Source organism: Molothrus aeneus, chromosome Z (assembly GCF_037042795.1).
Source record: "Molothrus aeneus isolate 106 chromosome Z, BPBGC_Maene_1.0, whole genome shotgun sequence".
NCBI lineage: Eukaryota > Metazoa > Chordata > Aves > Passeriformes > Icteridae > Molothrus > Molothrus aeneus.
Window position 1 is genome coordinate 7,713,344 of NC_089680.1, and position 17,900 is coordinate 7,731,243.

Below are 17,900 nucleotides of genomic sequence, written 5' to 3' on the forward strand. Positions count from 1 at the left end.
GTCTTCATGGCGGATACCAGGTGGAAATTCAGGATGCTGGAAATGGCTCACCTCAGCCCTGGGTGAGAGAGGCACATCATGTTTTATTAGCCTCTGCAGCCTGTATCAGTAAGTGGAGCTAATTGCAATTATTGGGAGATAATGTAAAGTTAATTCATTCTCTCAAGTAACTGCCCCTCTTTCCTCTGCGCAATGAAATATGCATTATTGTGCAGCTGGGGATGTGGCAGGTCTGTGTCACTGGGCCAGAGGTCTGAAGTCCCTGCCAGTGGGACTCCTGCCTGAGTGGTCCTGGGGCCTCTCTCCCTCCATCCTCATCTTTCCTGTTTGCTAATTTCCTGGCACTTTTCCTAATGCTGTGGGAGAAGGACATATGTGCAGGTGTAGTGTCTGGGCTAGAGTGAGCTGCCAAGCTGTCCTGTTCTTCTCTGGCATTACCCCAGGGTACGCTCTAATCATACTATGGCTGTCCCTATCACTTCCCCATAACTTACTGGTTTGTGTCTTTATCATTGTTATTATTGAGCTGAAAATGTTAGAGAGTTCTGTAATAAGCAGTAATGAGAATTTCTGACAGCATTCCCCATTTTGGGCATCAGTCTGTGTTAGACTCTGATTTAATGCCTGTTTGTCTCATTACTCACACTGAGAAGGGAGATTAGGGTCTGTGGGGTTAGCAGTGCTGGCTCTGAGCCTTCTCCAGCCCAGATCAGCTGGAAACTTGCCAAGGCTTGCACCCACAGCAGGGAAGTGGTCCTTGTCTGTGAGCCCCTGCAGGAGAGGGGCACTTCTCACAAGCAGCAGCTGACTTCTGCACACTGGTTACTTAAAAGAAGACCCTGAGCACAGATGGTAATTGTGTGCTCTGGCTGGGACGTTTTATCAACAGGACCTTTTCTTTCTGATTTCTCTAGCCATCATTCTGTCACCGAGAGATGCTCTTGCCTAATTAATCCCTTTTGCGGTCTTTGTTTTTTTTTTCCCCCAGGCCCATGTGTTTGATCTGAACGTTAATAAGCTTGAGCCTCTCTGCTCCCAGCTAGTGGTGACCCAGAAGAAAAATAAAACAACACATGTGCAGTTTAATCCTGCTGACCCTGTAATCATTGTTGGAGATGAACGAGGCCTCATCACCTGCTTGAAGCTCTCTCCCAACCTGCGCAAGAAGCCCAAGGTAAGGATGAGCTGCGTTCCCCCAGCCACAGAAGGTCTCTTCAGGCCTTGTCACTGTCCCCTCTCCTTCCGTTCAAGGGTGTTGGCAAAGCTTCTCTCTCTAGCGAGGTACTCACAATTACCTCAAGCCTTTTGTGTAGGATGTCTGAGATGTTAAATCCTTGTGTCTGTTCCTGTTTGGGCAAGAAGACTCAGTTTGCTTCTGGTAAGGAGTGGGGACTGGTGGGAAGGGGGTTTCCTGCCCCCAGTCATCACTATGGTTCACACAAGCTCTGGTCCAGAAGCTCTGCAGATGTTCATTTGTTTCCCAAAGTTCACACATTTTCTGAGTTTTGGGTTTTATTTGCAAAACTCCTTGAAATGAAGTAAAGGAGAACCTAACTCTTGCCCAAGCCCTCCCACACAAACCATGCTGCCTGTTTTCTTGTGCTCCTGCATCAGAACCCTGACCACCCTGTCAACTTTCCTGTAAATGAGCAAGCATATCTAACATGTAAGGAGACTTGGAGAGAGGCAAACATTTGCCTCTCTGGGCTGGTGAAGTGTTTTTTCACCCATCCATGAGGGCCAATTGTGAAGGATGATAGCATCTCTTACATGGATCTATTACTGGATTTTCTTTCTGGTCTTCATCCAGCTATGAGTTGAATGGCTGTAAATGCAATGCCCTTTTACGCCCTTGCAATTCTCATATCCAGTTGTCTTGTGTTAAGTGAAGTCTTTCAGTTTCAGGCTTTTTAGAACTGATCCAAGAAAGCAATCTCTCAAGATGATCATCTTTTATTTATGTACTCCCAAATGTTTTATATACTCTACTAGTCTGCTGTATTAGGCAGGGTCTTTGGCCAGGAACTAATCACACTAGTGTCACTCTAGAGTCTTCAAAATTATTTTAAAAAGGTTCCTGCAGCTGGCTGCTGCTGGAAATGTGAATCTTCCCTGTGCAGAGAGGGTATAGAAAACATGGCGCTTTGTTTGGGGCTGAGGTGTGGAAGCTGGAGAGAAGAATCTCTCATATGCTTCACACTTTTCTATTTCCTGCAAAACTTCAGACTGAGACTGTCGAAGCTCTCTGGGTTGTCGTCAGGTTGACTCAGGATAAGTTTCCTTGGTGATTTATGAGTCCTTCCTGGGCATGGATGAGCAGAGTGTCTGCCATGGACCCTGCCCACACAGGACTTGAGCAGGGGAGAGGAGTCACACACACATAAATGTGGCTGCTCTCCTCTTCACCCCAGCCGTGGACTGATCAGTCCCCAGCAACACTGCACTGGGGGCCAGAGTCACAGAAGGGTTTGGTCTGGGAGAGACCTAGAAGACCCTCTAGTTCCAAACCCCTGCCCTGGGCAGGGATACCTTCCACTAGACCAGGTTGCTCAGAACTCCTGAGAACTCTCAGCAGAGCAGAGCAGAGAGGCAGAATCCCCTCCCTGCCCTGCTGCCCACGGGGCTCTGGATGCAGCCCAGGACACGTTTGGCTCTCTGGGCTGTGAGTGCCATGGCTGGGCCATGTGCAGCCTCTCACCCCCAGCACCCCCAAGCCCTTCTGGGCAGGGCTGCTCTGGGGCTGTTCATGCCCAGCCTGTGCTGGCACCAGGGGCTGCCCTGACCCAAGTGCAGCACTTCCACATGGCCTGGAACTTTATGTTGTTCCCATTGGCCACCTCTCGGGCTTGTCTGGGTCCCTCTGGATGGCATCCTGTCCTTCAGGTGTGAATTCAAGTGTCTCCTTCTGCTCCTGGTGGCCAGGAGCTGCCCTCCATGCAGTTATGGATGTTGGCATTTCTCTTTGCTGACCTTCTTTAAAGGCAAATTGCATGTTGTTGACAAAGCAATCTAAACTGTGAGTTTAGGAGTAACTCCAGTGCTTACTGCTGACCATCAACCAACATGTAACTACATCCCACACAAGGTATAAATGGGATGGAAATGGACTCTACTGCTCTGATATTATTAAACCATTTGTCTTCTGCTGGCCTGGTTAGGTTTGGAGGTACAGTGAACACTGAACTAAACACATGTGGAGAGGAAGGAGGGATGTTCAGGCACGACTGGTTGTGTGTGGGGGTTTCTTGACTGCAGCCACCCTGAAAGATATGGAAGAGAATGTTTTAGCAGAGGGACATCAAGCCCTGTCAGAACAGGCTGTGCCATCCAGTGTGTGCTCCTATCTCCTTCCTTTGCCAGCACCAGCCTTTGTGTCCTTAGCAGCAAGCCTTCAGCTGTGTTTGCAAGAATATAATCTCATGGTAGGAAGTCAGATACATTCCCAGAGTATTGATCCAGGTTCCTCCAAAGATTAGCTCAGTGTGCTCTTTACACCCTTATCCTGTGCAACCAGCTTTCCTCTGTAAAATGACTCAACTTTTCCCTCTTTTCTGGGATTCCCCAGGCTGGAGTTGACAGTCGCAGAACTGCCAGAGCTTTTTGTAAGTTAAGAGGGTCCAAAACTGTGCAGAGGAGTCCTGACATCCCAGCTGCCTCCTTGCAGATAGAAAAACCTGTCCATGCCTGGCTCAGTACCTGGGTGTCCCAGGCTGTTCTGGCAGAACCCAGGATGCCAAAGAGACAGGGCAGTCAGGGGCCCATCCAGGTCCCACTACCCCTCTGTTTCACACTGAGGCCACAAGGGTTGCCTTCTCAAACAGCTGGGACAATTGCTTTTGACAAGTAAAACTCTCAGACAAATCAACCTGTTTTGGGAGAACTCTAATTAGCCACATCATTCCAAACCCCAAACTTGCCCTAAAAATAGACACAGTTCTGTCTGCTTCATGTTCTGCATATTCCTTAGCTATTGCAAGATAGAGCTTACAAAAGGGACTGAATTAATGTCATCCTGGTGAAATTTCAGCCATTCTGAATGGGTTTATTCGTTTATTGGGTTTTGGTTGTTAGTTAAAGCTGGTGTGGTGGATAAGTGGAAATGGGAATGATAAGGATGCTTTGGTTCTCATCAGAACTTGGTCCCTTCCTCTCTTCATGTCCTTGAGCAAGGAAGGAAGGTTCAAGATCTCTTTAAATAATTTGCAGGGTTGGCCTGCAGCTTAATTAATTCATGTTCGTAAAACACTTGGGGATCTTTAAGAAGTGTTATTTAATAGTCTGAGTTTTGCTGTCAGCTATATTAGCACAGTCTCATTTATGAACACTTGGCAGAACAAATATGCCAAGGGGGGAACTTCTCGAAAGCACTCAGGTGGTGTTTTCAGAAGTAACTTTTACCAAGACACATAGTAAAATCTTAAAAAAAGGTCTAAAATTCCTTGTGAGTTTTGGCATCCTAAACTCATAATGGCTCATGGGAAAAGGTGCATTTCTTGTTGAGAGGAAGCTGGGGACAGAGTCTGTGCCACCCATCAGGCATTTGTGTCAAGGGCACACAGAGAGCACAGGGGTCCTGTGTACAAGAGATGTCAAACACAGTGGGTGTCCATGTGTCTGTGCCATGGGGAACTGAGTCCTGGATATCGCCCTATCCCCACAGACTGAAGTCTCTGGGGCAGGACAGAGAGATCCCCTTGCCCCAAGCTGTATTTATTTCCATGAGGTGAAACTAGTTTGGGTGTTTCTGCTCAGAAGTGGGGGGACAGAAATGCCTGCAGTATTTTGAGATACAGCAGTAGGAACAAGTGACTTTCTGCTGTCATCCAAGCCACTTTTAGACTCCAAGCGCTCTTTAAATATTGCAGCGGATGTCAGGCAGGAATTGTTTAACTAATAAAGTATCATTTCTAATTTGTAACGACCTTGGTGGTTGAGTTCACCCAAGGGAAGCATTGCTGTAAGAAGAATCAGTTTGGGGCAGAGCTGTTTAATTAGTGAGCCTTCCGGGTTTCGTTCGAGGGTTGGAAGAAATTAAAGCATTTTGTCATCACAGTCAGAAGAATGTATGCTCATAGGCTTTGGTTTATTTTTTAAAACTGCTAAAGTAGCCTGGCTTAACCTCTGCCAATGCCAAAAGTAAACGGAATATAGTGAAAAAACAGTGTGCAATGTTTTTTAGAAATTTTAGGAGGGCACAGCAGAGTAGGAATAGAAGAGAAAGCAGATCAAATAAAAGTTGCAATACAGAATTTGCTGAGGCTAAGGCAAATTTCTTGGCCAGTACCCAGGATGAATGCCAGGGAGGCAGACAACTTCTTGGCCTGATGCTTGTCTTGGATATTTATCTTGGATTATTTAGGATGTTAATCTCTGTTCTTGCTACTGGTTTCTTCACATGCAAAGCATCTCTTTTTCTGTTTCTTGGTAACAACTGAATTTCTTCCCAGGCAGTAAATCCTAATTGACTGGGTCTAGCTGGGCGGGAGTGGAGTGGGAAGGGGAACACAGCTGCTTGCCCACACCAAGACACAGTGCCAGGACTATGCATGTTCAGGAGCTGCAGGCACACACCTGTGGGTCTGATGCTGTGTGGCTGTGACCAGCTTGTAATGTGGGGATGGCGAGGGGTGTGGGCTGGCTCTGAGCCTTCACATCCATGTGCACGTGCTGGGCAGCTGCTCTGCTCTCTCTGTGCCTTATCACACCAGCCAGTGTCACCTCTGGACTCTGACTCGTTGCATCTTTGCAGCCCTGACAATTTTGCCCTCAGCCAGATCCAGCCCTAGGCTGTTCAGCCAAGGAAGGAACATTGAGTTTTGCTTCCTGAAGCACAGTGGCTTTTTGGCCATAGCTGATGGCAGGGTCTGGGAGGGATTTGGGAACTGTGATGGACCATGGGAGTATGTTGGGGTTTTAAGGAGATGAAAGAGGGAAGGGGATTTGGAGAAAGTTGGTGTAAGTGTCTTTACAAAAGTTTTAAAGGAGACAGTAGGAGAGTGATTGAAATCTCCTCCTCAACCTCTTCAGTCCCCCTCCCCAGCACTGTATCCCAGCACAGAAATCTCCTGGGGCCTGAGGTTTCTTCCTCCTTCACACTCCCCAGAAGCACCCACTGCACACAAGTGGTCTCAGGAAGGGACCCTGGGTTCATGCCTGTTTCCAGTTTCACTGAGATGCCACTGATGTCCAGAGCAGGTTCTAGCCTGGAACACTGTGAACAGAGAGTGGGGTGCTTCATCATGAACTGCTTTGTAGCCTTTTGTTTATATTACCTAGGGTGACAGGGAGTAACTTGAAGGAGTAAAGGATCAGGAGATTTTTTCTGTTCTTAGTGTTTTTCTGTAGCTGTGGGAGGTGTAAGGGATCAACCAACCAGCGTCTAAATACAGAAATACAAACTTGAGCTCCCTCCTTCTGTTGCAACATGTGCAGTCTGTCTGCACATCTGACTGTGTTTAAGGAAGGAAGCTATGGATTAGATCCATTCTCCAAGGTCACGTCAGTCCTGGATTGGTGAGCTGTTTAGTACTGAGGGAAGATTTTTTGTCCCTAAATTTCCTATCCCAGCAGTTCTCATTCTGTCTGAGAGAAAAGCACTTGTCTCTCCTCTCCAAACAGGTCAAGTTTTGCTCTCCTAGCAGTGTAATTCTTAGTCCCTCTGTTTTCATGCAAATACTTCTCTCTCAGTGCCTTCTGTGCTGCTCAAGCCATGGCCAATTTTCTCAGTGTCTCTTCAGAACTGGCTAATTGCTCAGTGACCCAGAAGCACAAAGCACAAGCAGTGCTGGAGGAATTTGGTGTGCTGCTGTGCCCTGCCTTCATGAGGATTGCCTCCTCCCGAGCCAGTTTGGCCTCCGGATAAGGAAGCGCATTACAAATGAGCTTGGGTCTCATAAAAGCTGACCTGCAGCTTGATGGCTTACTCTGAAATTTGAAAATGCTTTTTGGTTTCTTTTCAGTCCCTCCCCTGTTATTTAGTCTAGTTGCAGGTAGCTGCTCTCTGTACTGTTAGGGGGAGAGCTGAGGAACATGGGGTGCATCCAGGGACATGTGAAACCCTGTGTCTGACTGCTCACAGCTTTCTGTGCCACTTTTGTAGGCCATGTAGGGGTATATGCACAGGTGTTTATTCTTTGGTGTGGGAAGGAAACCCAGTGCTGAGGCCTTCAAGAAGAGGAGGCTGGAGACGTCTACAGACAGGTGGCTCTGAGGCTGCCTTGGAGCAGGAAGGTCTGGAGGTGGCTGCTGTGGCAGTCCCTGGGTTCGGGGCCTACAGGTCCCAGCAGGAGGCTGTGCCACTGGTGTGGAGCTCACCAGGGTGTGAGCAGCATTGCTTGTGGCCTGAGGCTGTTTTGCTGCATAGACCTGTGACTCATAACTATAAATCAGCAACCACCAAAGGGAGCACAGCAAACACAGCTCCTGTGCCCCTTCTGCCTTCTCCTTGCCCTCCATGAGTTCCTGCCCTGACATTGTGCTAGGAAAGCCATTAGCAGGAGGACCTTTGCATCCCCATAGGATCTCTTCTCCCTCCACTGTCCCACATCAGGTTCCTCCCAGTCTAGCATAGCCTGAGATAAAATGAAGGGACTGTCTAAGCCTGGGAAGCTGTTACTTGGGAAATGAGATGGTCCATGTGCCAGCAGGCTACAGCTCCTGGGCAAAATGGAAGCCTTTGGATATTTACCTGGACACCCTGGGCATAGTCACTGTGTACAAATCCAGGTGTCCAAGAGTGTTGCCTCACAGTTGCAAAGGATTCTGGATCCTGAACAGAGGTGTGGCAGCCTCAGATACTCAGCATGTTTGGAGAGCTAACCCAAACTAGCAGGGGTAGTTCAACAGGACTTGAATACTCCCATTAAATTTGTTTTCTTTGCTTTTGGTGCAATAACTGTTGGGTTGTATCAATGTATGTGAAGGGGGAAGACAGCTCCATGTAGCAGAAGCATTGTTGAACCCCAAGGTCAAGAGCTGGAATTTTTCTTGCTTTTGCTGTTGCTGGCCACATCTTCAACCTTTTTTTGTTATGTAATGTCCCTTTCTGTGGCTGCTGTGTTTGGCAGTTGTTGGAGAGAGAACATCAGCATATTTACAAGTTATTTTAAGTCAATTCCCAGTGGTCAGGGTGAAATGTGTTTAGTACGTTAAATGGAAACACTGGCAACTGAAGCAAGAAAAGGTCCCATTTTACAAAAAATCCATAGTACTTATGAATAATTTCTAAAGTGCAAGTCTCATTCTGTGAGGTGCTGTGTGCTGTCAAGGGGATACTGACAAAGACAAGAAGACTGACTTTGACTTTTTAGTTTTTTTCTTTGAAGGTCTGTATAATAAAAAGAGTTGCCTGTTTGAAAGTGATGTGAGACTGCTCCATTTTGCAATACTAGTGGTTTGGAGAAAAATACTAGGGGGATTTGGTATTGTGATCAGTAATAGTCAAGACTGCCTGGGCATAAATCTGGCGTGTGTCCTTGGATTTGCTGCCTTTAGTAACTGAGATCTCAATTTGGCTGAGCAAAATTGATTTCTAGTTGTGCCTTGTTTACACCTTCCCTTTCATTTCCTTCCCCATTGGTGCTGTTGTGTTGCTACAAGCACTGTTTTATCTGCAGGCTTTGTATCCCTTTCCTTTGTGCACAGATTGTGTCTGTTCTTTGGTGTCTGCCATCCTAGAGCTCCCCAAGTCCCACCAGTCTGGACTTTGCTCCTCTGCCGCCTGAAGAGCCCAATGCTGCCTGTCCTGGGAAATGCCTAATGCATGAGAAGGAGCCTTGCCGTATGTTTTCAAAGGACTTTCATTTTGGTTAGATCTGAAATTGCCTGAATATGTCTGTTCAGCTTGCACAGTTCCTCTTTGAGCCAGAGCCTCAGCTTTCTTCAGTGCCTTGGCAGAAAGCACAGGCCAATATTATGGCAAGTGAGGCACTGCTCAACCTCACAGCAGCTGCTTGGCTCACCTGTTCTTCCTGTTTCTTTATTTGTCCTCTGTGCATTTGTTTCTCTGCAGATGACTTAAATCCCATCCTGGAAATTGGGGTATCCTGAGAAATCACCAGTTCTTTGCCTGGATAACAGCCCCAGTACAAGGGCAGAGGGACCCCCAGGGGAACAAGCTGTTTTCAAAGCATGGCTTTGGCAGAGCCAGCAGTGGAGGCTTTTTGGGAGGCTCTCATTCTTCCAGCAATGGCTGGGTGTGAGTGTAGGACTGCCAGCCACCAACCTGCTCTGCAGAGACAGTTCAGTGTTCAGCCCCCCTGCCAGAACTGAATAGAGTGGCCTGAAGAAGGAGATAACACGGGTGCTTATCCTCCAGGTCATCTGAGGGTGAGCTGATTTTATGCCAGAGAGCCCCAAGCCACTCTCAGGAGTGCAGCTATTCCTGAGTACTGGCTCTGCACAGGGGAATGAAGGAGGAAAGCTTGTTAGCTCAGCCCCTAAGCCACAGGGCGTGTTTGAAGGACAAGGTGATGGCTTGTCATGAGAACAAGACCCAGCCATGGTCCTGGACTCTGTATGTCCTTGGATGAGATACAGCTCCTCTCCATGTTGAGTAGGATGAGGACAGCCATCTCCCTTGGAGCCACAGCAGCCAAGTGACATTTGTCCATAGGCACCACGGATCTACTCTCCTACAGCCTCTTCCCTCCTGCTGACACATCCAATACAGACATACATTAGGAATGGAGCTGCATTTGGGGTGCAGTGATGGACAGCCCTGTCCCACCAGGGCCCAGATCCTGGAAGGCTCTCCTGCCATCTTCCTGCACAATGTCACAGATTGTTGAGCCCAAGGTTCCAAGCTGAGCCAGCCAGGTCACTGAAAAACTGAAGAAAATTAGGAAGTGAAGCCAGGGGCAGAGGGAAGAGATGGCAGTGGTATGAGCAAAGGGATGAGAAGCTGGATCATAGTACAAGTGGGAAGGAGCAGGCACCCCATGGGGGACCTGGCCAAAAAAGCACACAAAATCCTGGGATGTAGGTCAGCAGCTCCTTGTTGGCTCTCTACCTCCACAGTGTAGGCTTGGCCTCTGTTTGCCATGGTGTCCACTGGTCATGCAGTTAAGGTGGAGAAATGTAACTGATTCTCTCCAGCTCATGGTTGTGTAGTGTTTTGAGCACCTAAGAACTCACTCGGCAGGGATGAAGAACAGGACACTGGTCTTCATTTGCAAGACCCTTTCCCATCATGTTTTTGCCTTGCCTTCCAGAACCCAGTAATGCCCCAGAGCTTGGAGAAGGTGGGCTTTTACTCTTCTTGGAGCTCTACAAGGAGAATAGATACAAATTGAGAGGGGAAATTAGGAAGAATTCTTTTTCTGTGAGATTGGTTAGACCACAGGACAGGTTGCTCAGGGAGGCTGTGGGTACCACAACCCAGGCAGTGTTCAAAGCCAGGTTGGATAATGCCTTGAGCAGCCCCATCTAGTGGGATGTGTGCTTGCCCATGGAAAGGTGGGGGTTGAGACTGGATGGTCTTTGAGGTCCTTTCCAACCCCTTAAGGTTCTGTGATTCTGTGATACCTTGTCCCTGGGCATTGACTGGGAGCTCTGGGACAGCATTCCTCATTGCACAGCCTGGTGGTATTTGCTACAGTGACAAATGCAGGAAATTTGTCATGACATGGAATAGGAAGAAATGCAGCTATGAGGGCCAAAGGAACAGCTTGATATCTGGCACATTCCTGCAACTCCTCCTGGGCCTGTGCCAGAGCCTGACACCGCCTTCCCCAAACAGCCGGCCTGGGCTGGAAAGGGCTGAGGCTGCCTGTGGAGACACAGAGGGCAGCTCCCTGCCTGGGAGATTGTGTCTGTGCCATTGTAAAACACACCCCAAATGCATTGCTGTAAAAAGCCCTTTGCTTGCAGACTTCACCTGTGGGTTTTGTGACTCTGGGTGGATCCATCTGAAGCCCTTCCTGCCCCTGCACGCCCTGATCGAAACCATCGCGCTGCTTCCAGCCCTTCCTGAGCCTCTCCCCAGCTCATGCTTGGGCCACCTCCCAGCCTTCTCCAAAAGAAAAGAAACGGAGACACCTACACCTACAGGCAGGGCAAATAAATGTCCCTTGCACAAATTGATTTGATGGGGTCAAGGCAGAAATGTTTAAATGAGAGAAGGGAAGGGATCGCCGATGAATAAAATGTCTCACTTCTCACAGAGATGGAACTGACGCAGGAGGATTATTTTTATCCTGTGGAGAAAAGGAAGAGCCCTGTGAAGCAGAGGAGAAGAGGGTCTGACTTACAGTCCTGCTGGCTGTGTGAGATGCAGTGATGGCTACAATCAAAGCAGCTCTGAGGTTCTCCTGGAGGGAAACTGTTATGCTCCAATTCACTGACTGATTTTGTGAGAAGGGATGCCAGGACTATGTGAGACCGTTTTAGGGCAAACATCCCCTGGTCGCCTCTACTCCCATATCTCACCAGGGAGCTGCCAGTAATCCCACTGCTCTCAATCTAAGGTGTGCCTGACCTCCTCCCCCCTCATGGGGTCTGGTCAGTGCAGAGATCTGTTCTGCCAGGATAATGTCATGTTTTCCAACCTCCCACTGTTGGGCTGAAATCTTGTTATCCCCCAGAGCACCTTCCATGAACTGTGCCCTTGCTGCACCATGTCCTGTGGGTGCTGTCCTCCCCAGCACAAAGAGATCCCTTCACATGCCTGCCCATGATGCTCCCATTCCTCTGCAGTGGCTGAGCTGGCTGTTTTACTGTTTCACAGGAGTGCCAGATCCCATCCAGGTGATTATCCCTCTAACTCCAACCCTGATGGCAGAACACTCCATCCCCACAGTCCTGTATTTGTGCTGGGGATTGTCCCTGCTCTCTTCAAGTATCTTGTGTCTGTCCTTGCTAATTCACATGCAGGTTTTCCAGATCATATTTCTGGTCCAGCAAAGTAATTTCAAATTCCAGTCCTGCCTTCCTGGACACCTGCAGCCTTCCCGTCTGTCCCACTATCCAAGCACTTACAGAAACTCTGACCAGATCCCCACCAGAGCTGTGAGAGTTACGCACATCTCAGTGCTGACAGCTCTGGGTACAAATATTCAGCTGGGTCTTACCAGTTTCTACTCACTTTATGTAGATCTATTGTCTCACTTCAGGATCAGAATATCAAGGGAGACAATGGCAAAGTCTTCCCGAGGTCATGGTTAATGACTTCCACGCCTTTCCAGTCCACAAGGTGCTGTTGCAAAAAGAAATCAGATTGGTGCAGCATTATTTCTTTGGTAAATTCGCGTTAGGAATGATGCATTTCAGGCACTTATAGGTTGTTGACTTGTTCCATTTATCTTCTGAAAAGTGAGATTAAACGGAATGGTTTTCTTTTCTGGATAGTTGCTGCATTTACCTTTTTCAGCTTCCTGATCCCTATCATCTCCTGAAATTCCCCCAGGAAATGCATCAGATTAAGGCTGTTAGGTTGATCAGGTGTAGTAACTGCTGCCCTTCCCAGGGGGCTGGGGCTGTTGTGGTCAGGATGCTCTCAAACACAGTAATCAAAGTATGTGGGTACAGATAGCACTTTCCATTACACAAATAATTATTCCTGGGAAGGAAGGAGAAGTGCTTTTGCCCTAAAGCTAGTATTTAATTCTCCAGATATGTATTATTTGAGTTAATAAAAGTCATTGCCTTTCCCTGCAAGCCTGTGCTGTCTGGGTGCATGCTAACCTTGCTCAACTAGACCAGAAATCTCCCCACGTGGTTACTGGTGTTGTTTCTTATATCCTGAGGAGAGGGGAAAGGATCCTTCCCAGAAGCACGGGAGGGAGCATGAATATCAGCACTGCTCAGTTACTGCTTTCTTATTTTTTTGCCTCATCTGACTTTTTGATGATTATATAGACTTGCTGTCAGAAGTAAGATGCCAAAACAGTTAGACACCAGAATGACCAGAAACAACTTTGCAAATGCAGCTGTGAGACTGGAGGATGCTCATCCCTCTCCAGGATTAGTTTTCCTGCTTTGATCTGCACTGAAGCAACATGCTAAGCCAGGGCAATGAACTCAAAGGCTCTCCTTTTATCTGGCCTGGCCAACCAATGGATATTCAGTGGGAGTGCAGGAAATTAATGGTTTTGTTTATTTCATGTCAATAACAACAACAACAACAACAAGAGCATGCCAGGGTTTGCCTCTTGGTTTGAGTTCATAACAGAGCTGAGCAAAAAGCTGATGGATTTGGTTTCAATTAGAACTTCCTGCTCAAGAAGAAAAGCTGTGCTTTAAAACCTGTGCTGTAAAAACACTGCAGCCCAAATGACTCCTGCAACCTGAGGGCTGAAAAAGTTAGGCTGCACAAGTGAAATGGAAGCCCACCCTGACAAATCTCTTCTTGTCTGCTGCTAGGAGGCTAAAGGCAGGGCTGTGGAGGTGCTGTCTCACTCAGCTCAACCTCATGGGGTTTTCCAGCCTAAAGCACCAGCAAAAGAGAGGGATGTGAGTCCTGCTTCTGCAACCGGGAGAGCCTGGGGTAGCTTGGACCTGAAGTGCAGTGCCTTGGGATGGAAATCCTGACTGGCTGTGGGGTGTAAAGACTTGCAGAAGGATCTGCCATCCCTTCTGCAGTGACAGGGAAAACTCCAAGTTGCTTGTGCCTTGCTGTGTGGGGAAATTTCATTTTTGAGAGTGCTTTTACCCTGCTCATAGCCAGGGATGTGCTGCCAGCCATGATTTTTCAGATGCCTGTGTGATAGGCAAAGCCTTCTGCAATCAGACCTGCATTTCAAGTCAAGGTTAGTCTGAGCTCTGACTTAGAAAAGCAGCAAGAAAATGGGACAGCACTACTGCCTGGAATGGAAGAAGGAGATATGGCTTGGCAGAGGGAGCTCCAGTCCTCAGTTTCCTTATCTTTGAAATCCTCAGTGGTGGTGGCAGGCTGAGCAGGGGTTAACAAGACAAGGCAATTGGTATTTCCAATCCGTATCTTCTCTCTAGGGGTTCACTGGAGAGGTACAGCCTTTGTGCCTGTGCTTCACAGCCTGTGCTTTTGGCTTTCTGCAGGCTTTAGTGAAACCCCTGAGTGCACCTTGCCCCTGCCGCTCCCTGAGTGAGTAAGCCCAGGTTTTTGAAAAGCTTGTGTGGATTGGGCTGGGAAGAGCTACAGAAATGCCACACATTATGTGAAGGACTCAGGGGAAACTTTAAACGTTGCAATTGACCTGTTTCCCCTGCTTCAGAAAGAATCACTTGTCTATCAACATGAGATCTCTTAAACACCACCACGCTCCCTTTTACACATGGTACTCCATGGGCTTTCAGCCTTACTTACAATTAGTGTTTGGCTCAGACCTGTGGTAAACCCTTGTCAAGATACTACTTGTGCTTCAAAGAATGGTTGAACATGGACTTTCTCTGGAAATAATCACCCTGCTTAAAATAAGAAGCACTACAAAACACCTGTGTGGATTCTGTTAAAGAGAGCTGGGAGCAGCAGAACTTTAAATGTAACTAGGAAGGGGTCTCTGCACACATCCAAGGTTGACTCTGTAGTGGAGGGGATTGACTGATTGATTGATTGACCCATTGATTGACTGATTGATGGGAAGTAGAAATGGAAAATAAGTCTTGAAAGACCAAGATGGTTGACCTAAGGCCTAGGAAACATAATTTCAAGGAGGTTTTGAGGACATTGCCAGTAAATTAAGCTTTATAACTTATCACTTAAAATGTGTACTTTAAGATTGTACATGTAATACAATTGTATTCTATATTGTATGCACGTATCAAATATTATGTAATATATAGTATGTAATGCAATACCATATAATATCTAAATATATTTTAACAAAATATAATTTGATTTCATCCTAAAGGCACCTACATGGGGAGGGATTTGCAATGAGGGAAAGCTCTTTAAAATCAGCAGACAGAGATATAATGGGATTTGGCAGCTGACCAAATTAACAAGGGCTTGAGCACACCTATTTAGCATGGCACTAGCTTGTCTGCATCCCTCAAACTCCTTCAGGTCAAAACACCTTGTCTTTTAGTGAAAGCTCTGTTTTAGCTCCAGGAAGCGTCATTGTTGTGTTCAGGTTACTGGCTGAAGCTGTGTGAATTGTAATCATTATTTCTGGGTTTAAAAAGATATAAAATCTACTTCCACTTTTTGATCTTAACTGACATGAGAGGGGAATTGTCAGGCAGCATTACAGAGAGAGATTCACAGCTTTTACAAAGGGGTAATGACAGCTTAGAACAGGCCACAGAGGTGCATTTACAGACTCCTGAACTCCTCACTTTTGTTGATTATGGCTTGGTTTTTAGCCTGTGTGTTAAGCAATCAAACTGCAAGCACTCAGAAACAACAAGGTGCTACAGTAACAGTGGGAATTTATTGACACTAAACCCATGTTATCATTTTTTCTGCCACTGGTTTAAGCATAGTGGGATAACATATACCTGTCCTACATGTCTGGGATTATATAAACTCCCCTCTTATGTCAGCTTTTCAACTTGTGGGTAGGCATGGGGAAACAATCTCATCCCTGTCGTGCCAGCTCTCACAGACTCCTACTCCAGCTTCCTCCTTGGTCCTGTCACTATCTGCCTCAGGCTTCTGCTCTCCATGGGTTTTCTCCAGAGCTTCCTGGTTGTCATTTTTCACTGAAGGACTTTTTTCTTCTCTTTACCCCTTTGACACCAACATTCAAATTGGTGTGTGTAGCTTCCACAGCATCTAAATACCCTGGGAGCAGGGTGCTGGGGAACTGGTTCCCTCTGTGTCAGTGTTCTCCAGGAGCTGGGAATTGAGGGCTGTGTTGGTCTGCACTGCTCCTGACATTATGAGCTATACAAAGTTTAAGAGGATATTTGCTTAGAAATGCTGTCTGCAATAAGATAGCAGAGTAGGGTGGAGCTGAAAGACTCATCTTCCACTTTACACTTGGTGATGAAGAACATAATGATAATAGCATCTTCCAGTTCACATTTGGTGATGAAGAACATCCTGGGATTGCAAAGCCACAGGCACCATCAGCTGGAGGTGGTGTTGGGATATCTCTAGTCCAGCCTCCAGCTCAGAGCAAATACAGCCCTGAGATCAGACAAGGCTGCTCAGGGCTTAGACTTCTCTTGAAAAAACCCAGGGCTGGAGATCTCACAGCCACTCTGGAGTCTTGTTCCAATGACTAAGTGTCAGAGTGGAGAAAAACTTTCTTATGTCACGTTGAATCTTTCCCTGTTTCAGTTTATGGCTGTTGTGACTCATTCTCTTGCTGTGCACTCCTACAGATAGTCCATTTCTGTCTTCTTAATATCCTCCACTTGGGTGCAGGCAGGTGCCTGTTAGGTCACCCAGAACTACATCTGCTATGGGCTGAGCAAGCCCAGCACTCTTAGAATCTGGTCAGTGCAAATCCTCCAGCCATCAACAGTCTTGGTAGTCTCTGTTGGGCTCAGTCCGGAATATCAACACCTCTGTTCACCCCTTAAACTACCTTCTGCCTCTCTTTCTGTAGGTGAAACCATTACCTGAAAATGAAGACCTTTCAGAGCCTGTTTTTCATCACCAGGGCAAAGAACAGACACACCAATCCAGCACAGTTGTCATCTCCTTATTTCTTTCCTTCCGAGAAAGCTCCTTTCCCTTTTTTTTCAGTGACTAAGAACATGGCACACAGGACCAGGGACAGGAGGTGAGAAGGGTTCATCTTCTTTGCTTTCTCTCACCTCTCAAAATTTCTTTCATTAACACTCACCTAGCGTTTCTTAATTAACACCTTCTGGCTTGGAACTGCCTGCCTGTGTTGCAGAAAATCCACACAAGCTCTTGTCTGTTATGTGACAGGAAATATCAAACATTTGGGCTGTTTGATAGACTGACAGCTGCTCTTACACCATGGATTACACAGGGGCTGAGTGTTGTTCTCACCCTCAGCCTCTGTAGCCATCTTTGGCTTTACCTGTCCCTCCTGAGGGAACCTTCTGTGGTTCTGGTGCCAAGCCAAATGGCAAGCGCATGTCTGAGCTAAACCAGGAGAGTGCAAAGAGTGCAGAAGTTAAGCCAGAAACAGGAAGAGTAACCAGCTGAAAAATCACCACAAAAGAGCAGTTTTCAGTGAAAAAACTGGGATGAAATCTCAGGTTTATTTGGGAGGATGGATTGGTGTCCTCACTGGCATTTCAAATTTCTTAGTCATTCCTCAGCTGATCTAGCAGAGTTCACTTATAAAGTCTTGGGAGGACCTGGCAGCATGGAGGTCACAAGGACTTTGAAAGGCTCAGTACCAGATCTCCACATGGGGATATGGACTGAAATTGAGGAAGTGGTTTCAGTGAAGACCAAAGTACCAACAACATCTGCCAGGGCTGGTCTCCACTGTGCTTGATTCTGCATAGGTACAGAACATGAATCAAGTTTCTGTGATCCAAAGACTCAGAATTATGCTAATGAGCCCTGTTTAGTCAGTAATCCCATGCCTCCAACAGGATGATTTAATCATGGAGTGAGGTGAGAATTTGTCTCATATTATGTACACCACAATAGAATGCAAACCCCAGATTGTCATATAGAAAACAATGCCTTCCTTTATGGTTAAATCATGGATTGCTGGAATAAATCAGCTCTGTTGCAGGTTCTCTGCTGCTGTTGCTGGATTGCTGACTCATTTACAGGTGGTTGCTGGGGAATTTAAATTGCAAACAACCATTCATGATGATCCAGACTTCTTATGGATTTTACAAGCTAGGGAGAAGCTGGCACTCTTTCTCCAGTTACCTTCTTCTCACCTTCAGGACAGTTACAGCTCTCACCTAAGGATGTTATGCATCTTTATGGCAAAGAGGGCGTTAATGCAAGTATTTGGATTTCATTTTCTGAGCACAAGTGCCTCCTTTCTGTCTTCCTTTTATTTCCTGCTTGGTTGCCAGCTGTGAAAACGTCTCTT

The 17,900-nt window shown here is 46.9% G+C and overlaps 1 protein-coding gene across 1 annotated transcript in view; it reads left to right on the forward strand.

The window, feature by feature from the left end:
• DNAI1 (dynein axonemal intermediate chain 1) overlaps positions 1–17,900 on the forward strand; it is a 139,660-nt gene that overhangs the window by 109,583 nt on the left and 12,177 nt on the right. Inside the window, exon 19 of the mRNA XM_066569125.1 lies at positions 989–1,174. Coding sequence (XP_066425222.1) covers positions 989–1,174 — 186 coding nt within the window. The remainder of the gene's footprint in view (positions 1–988; positions 1,175–17,900) is intronic.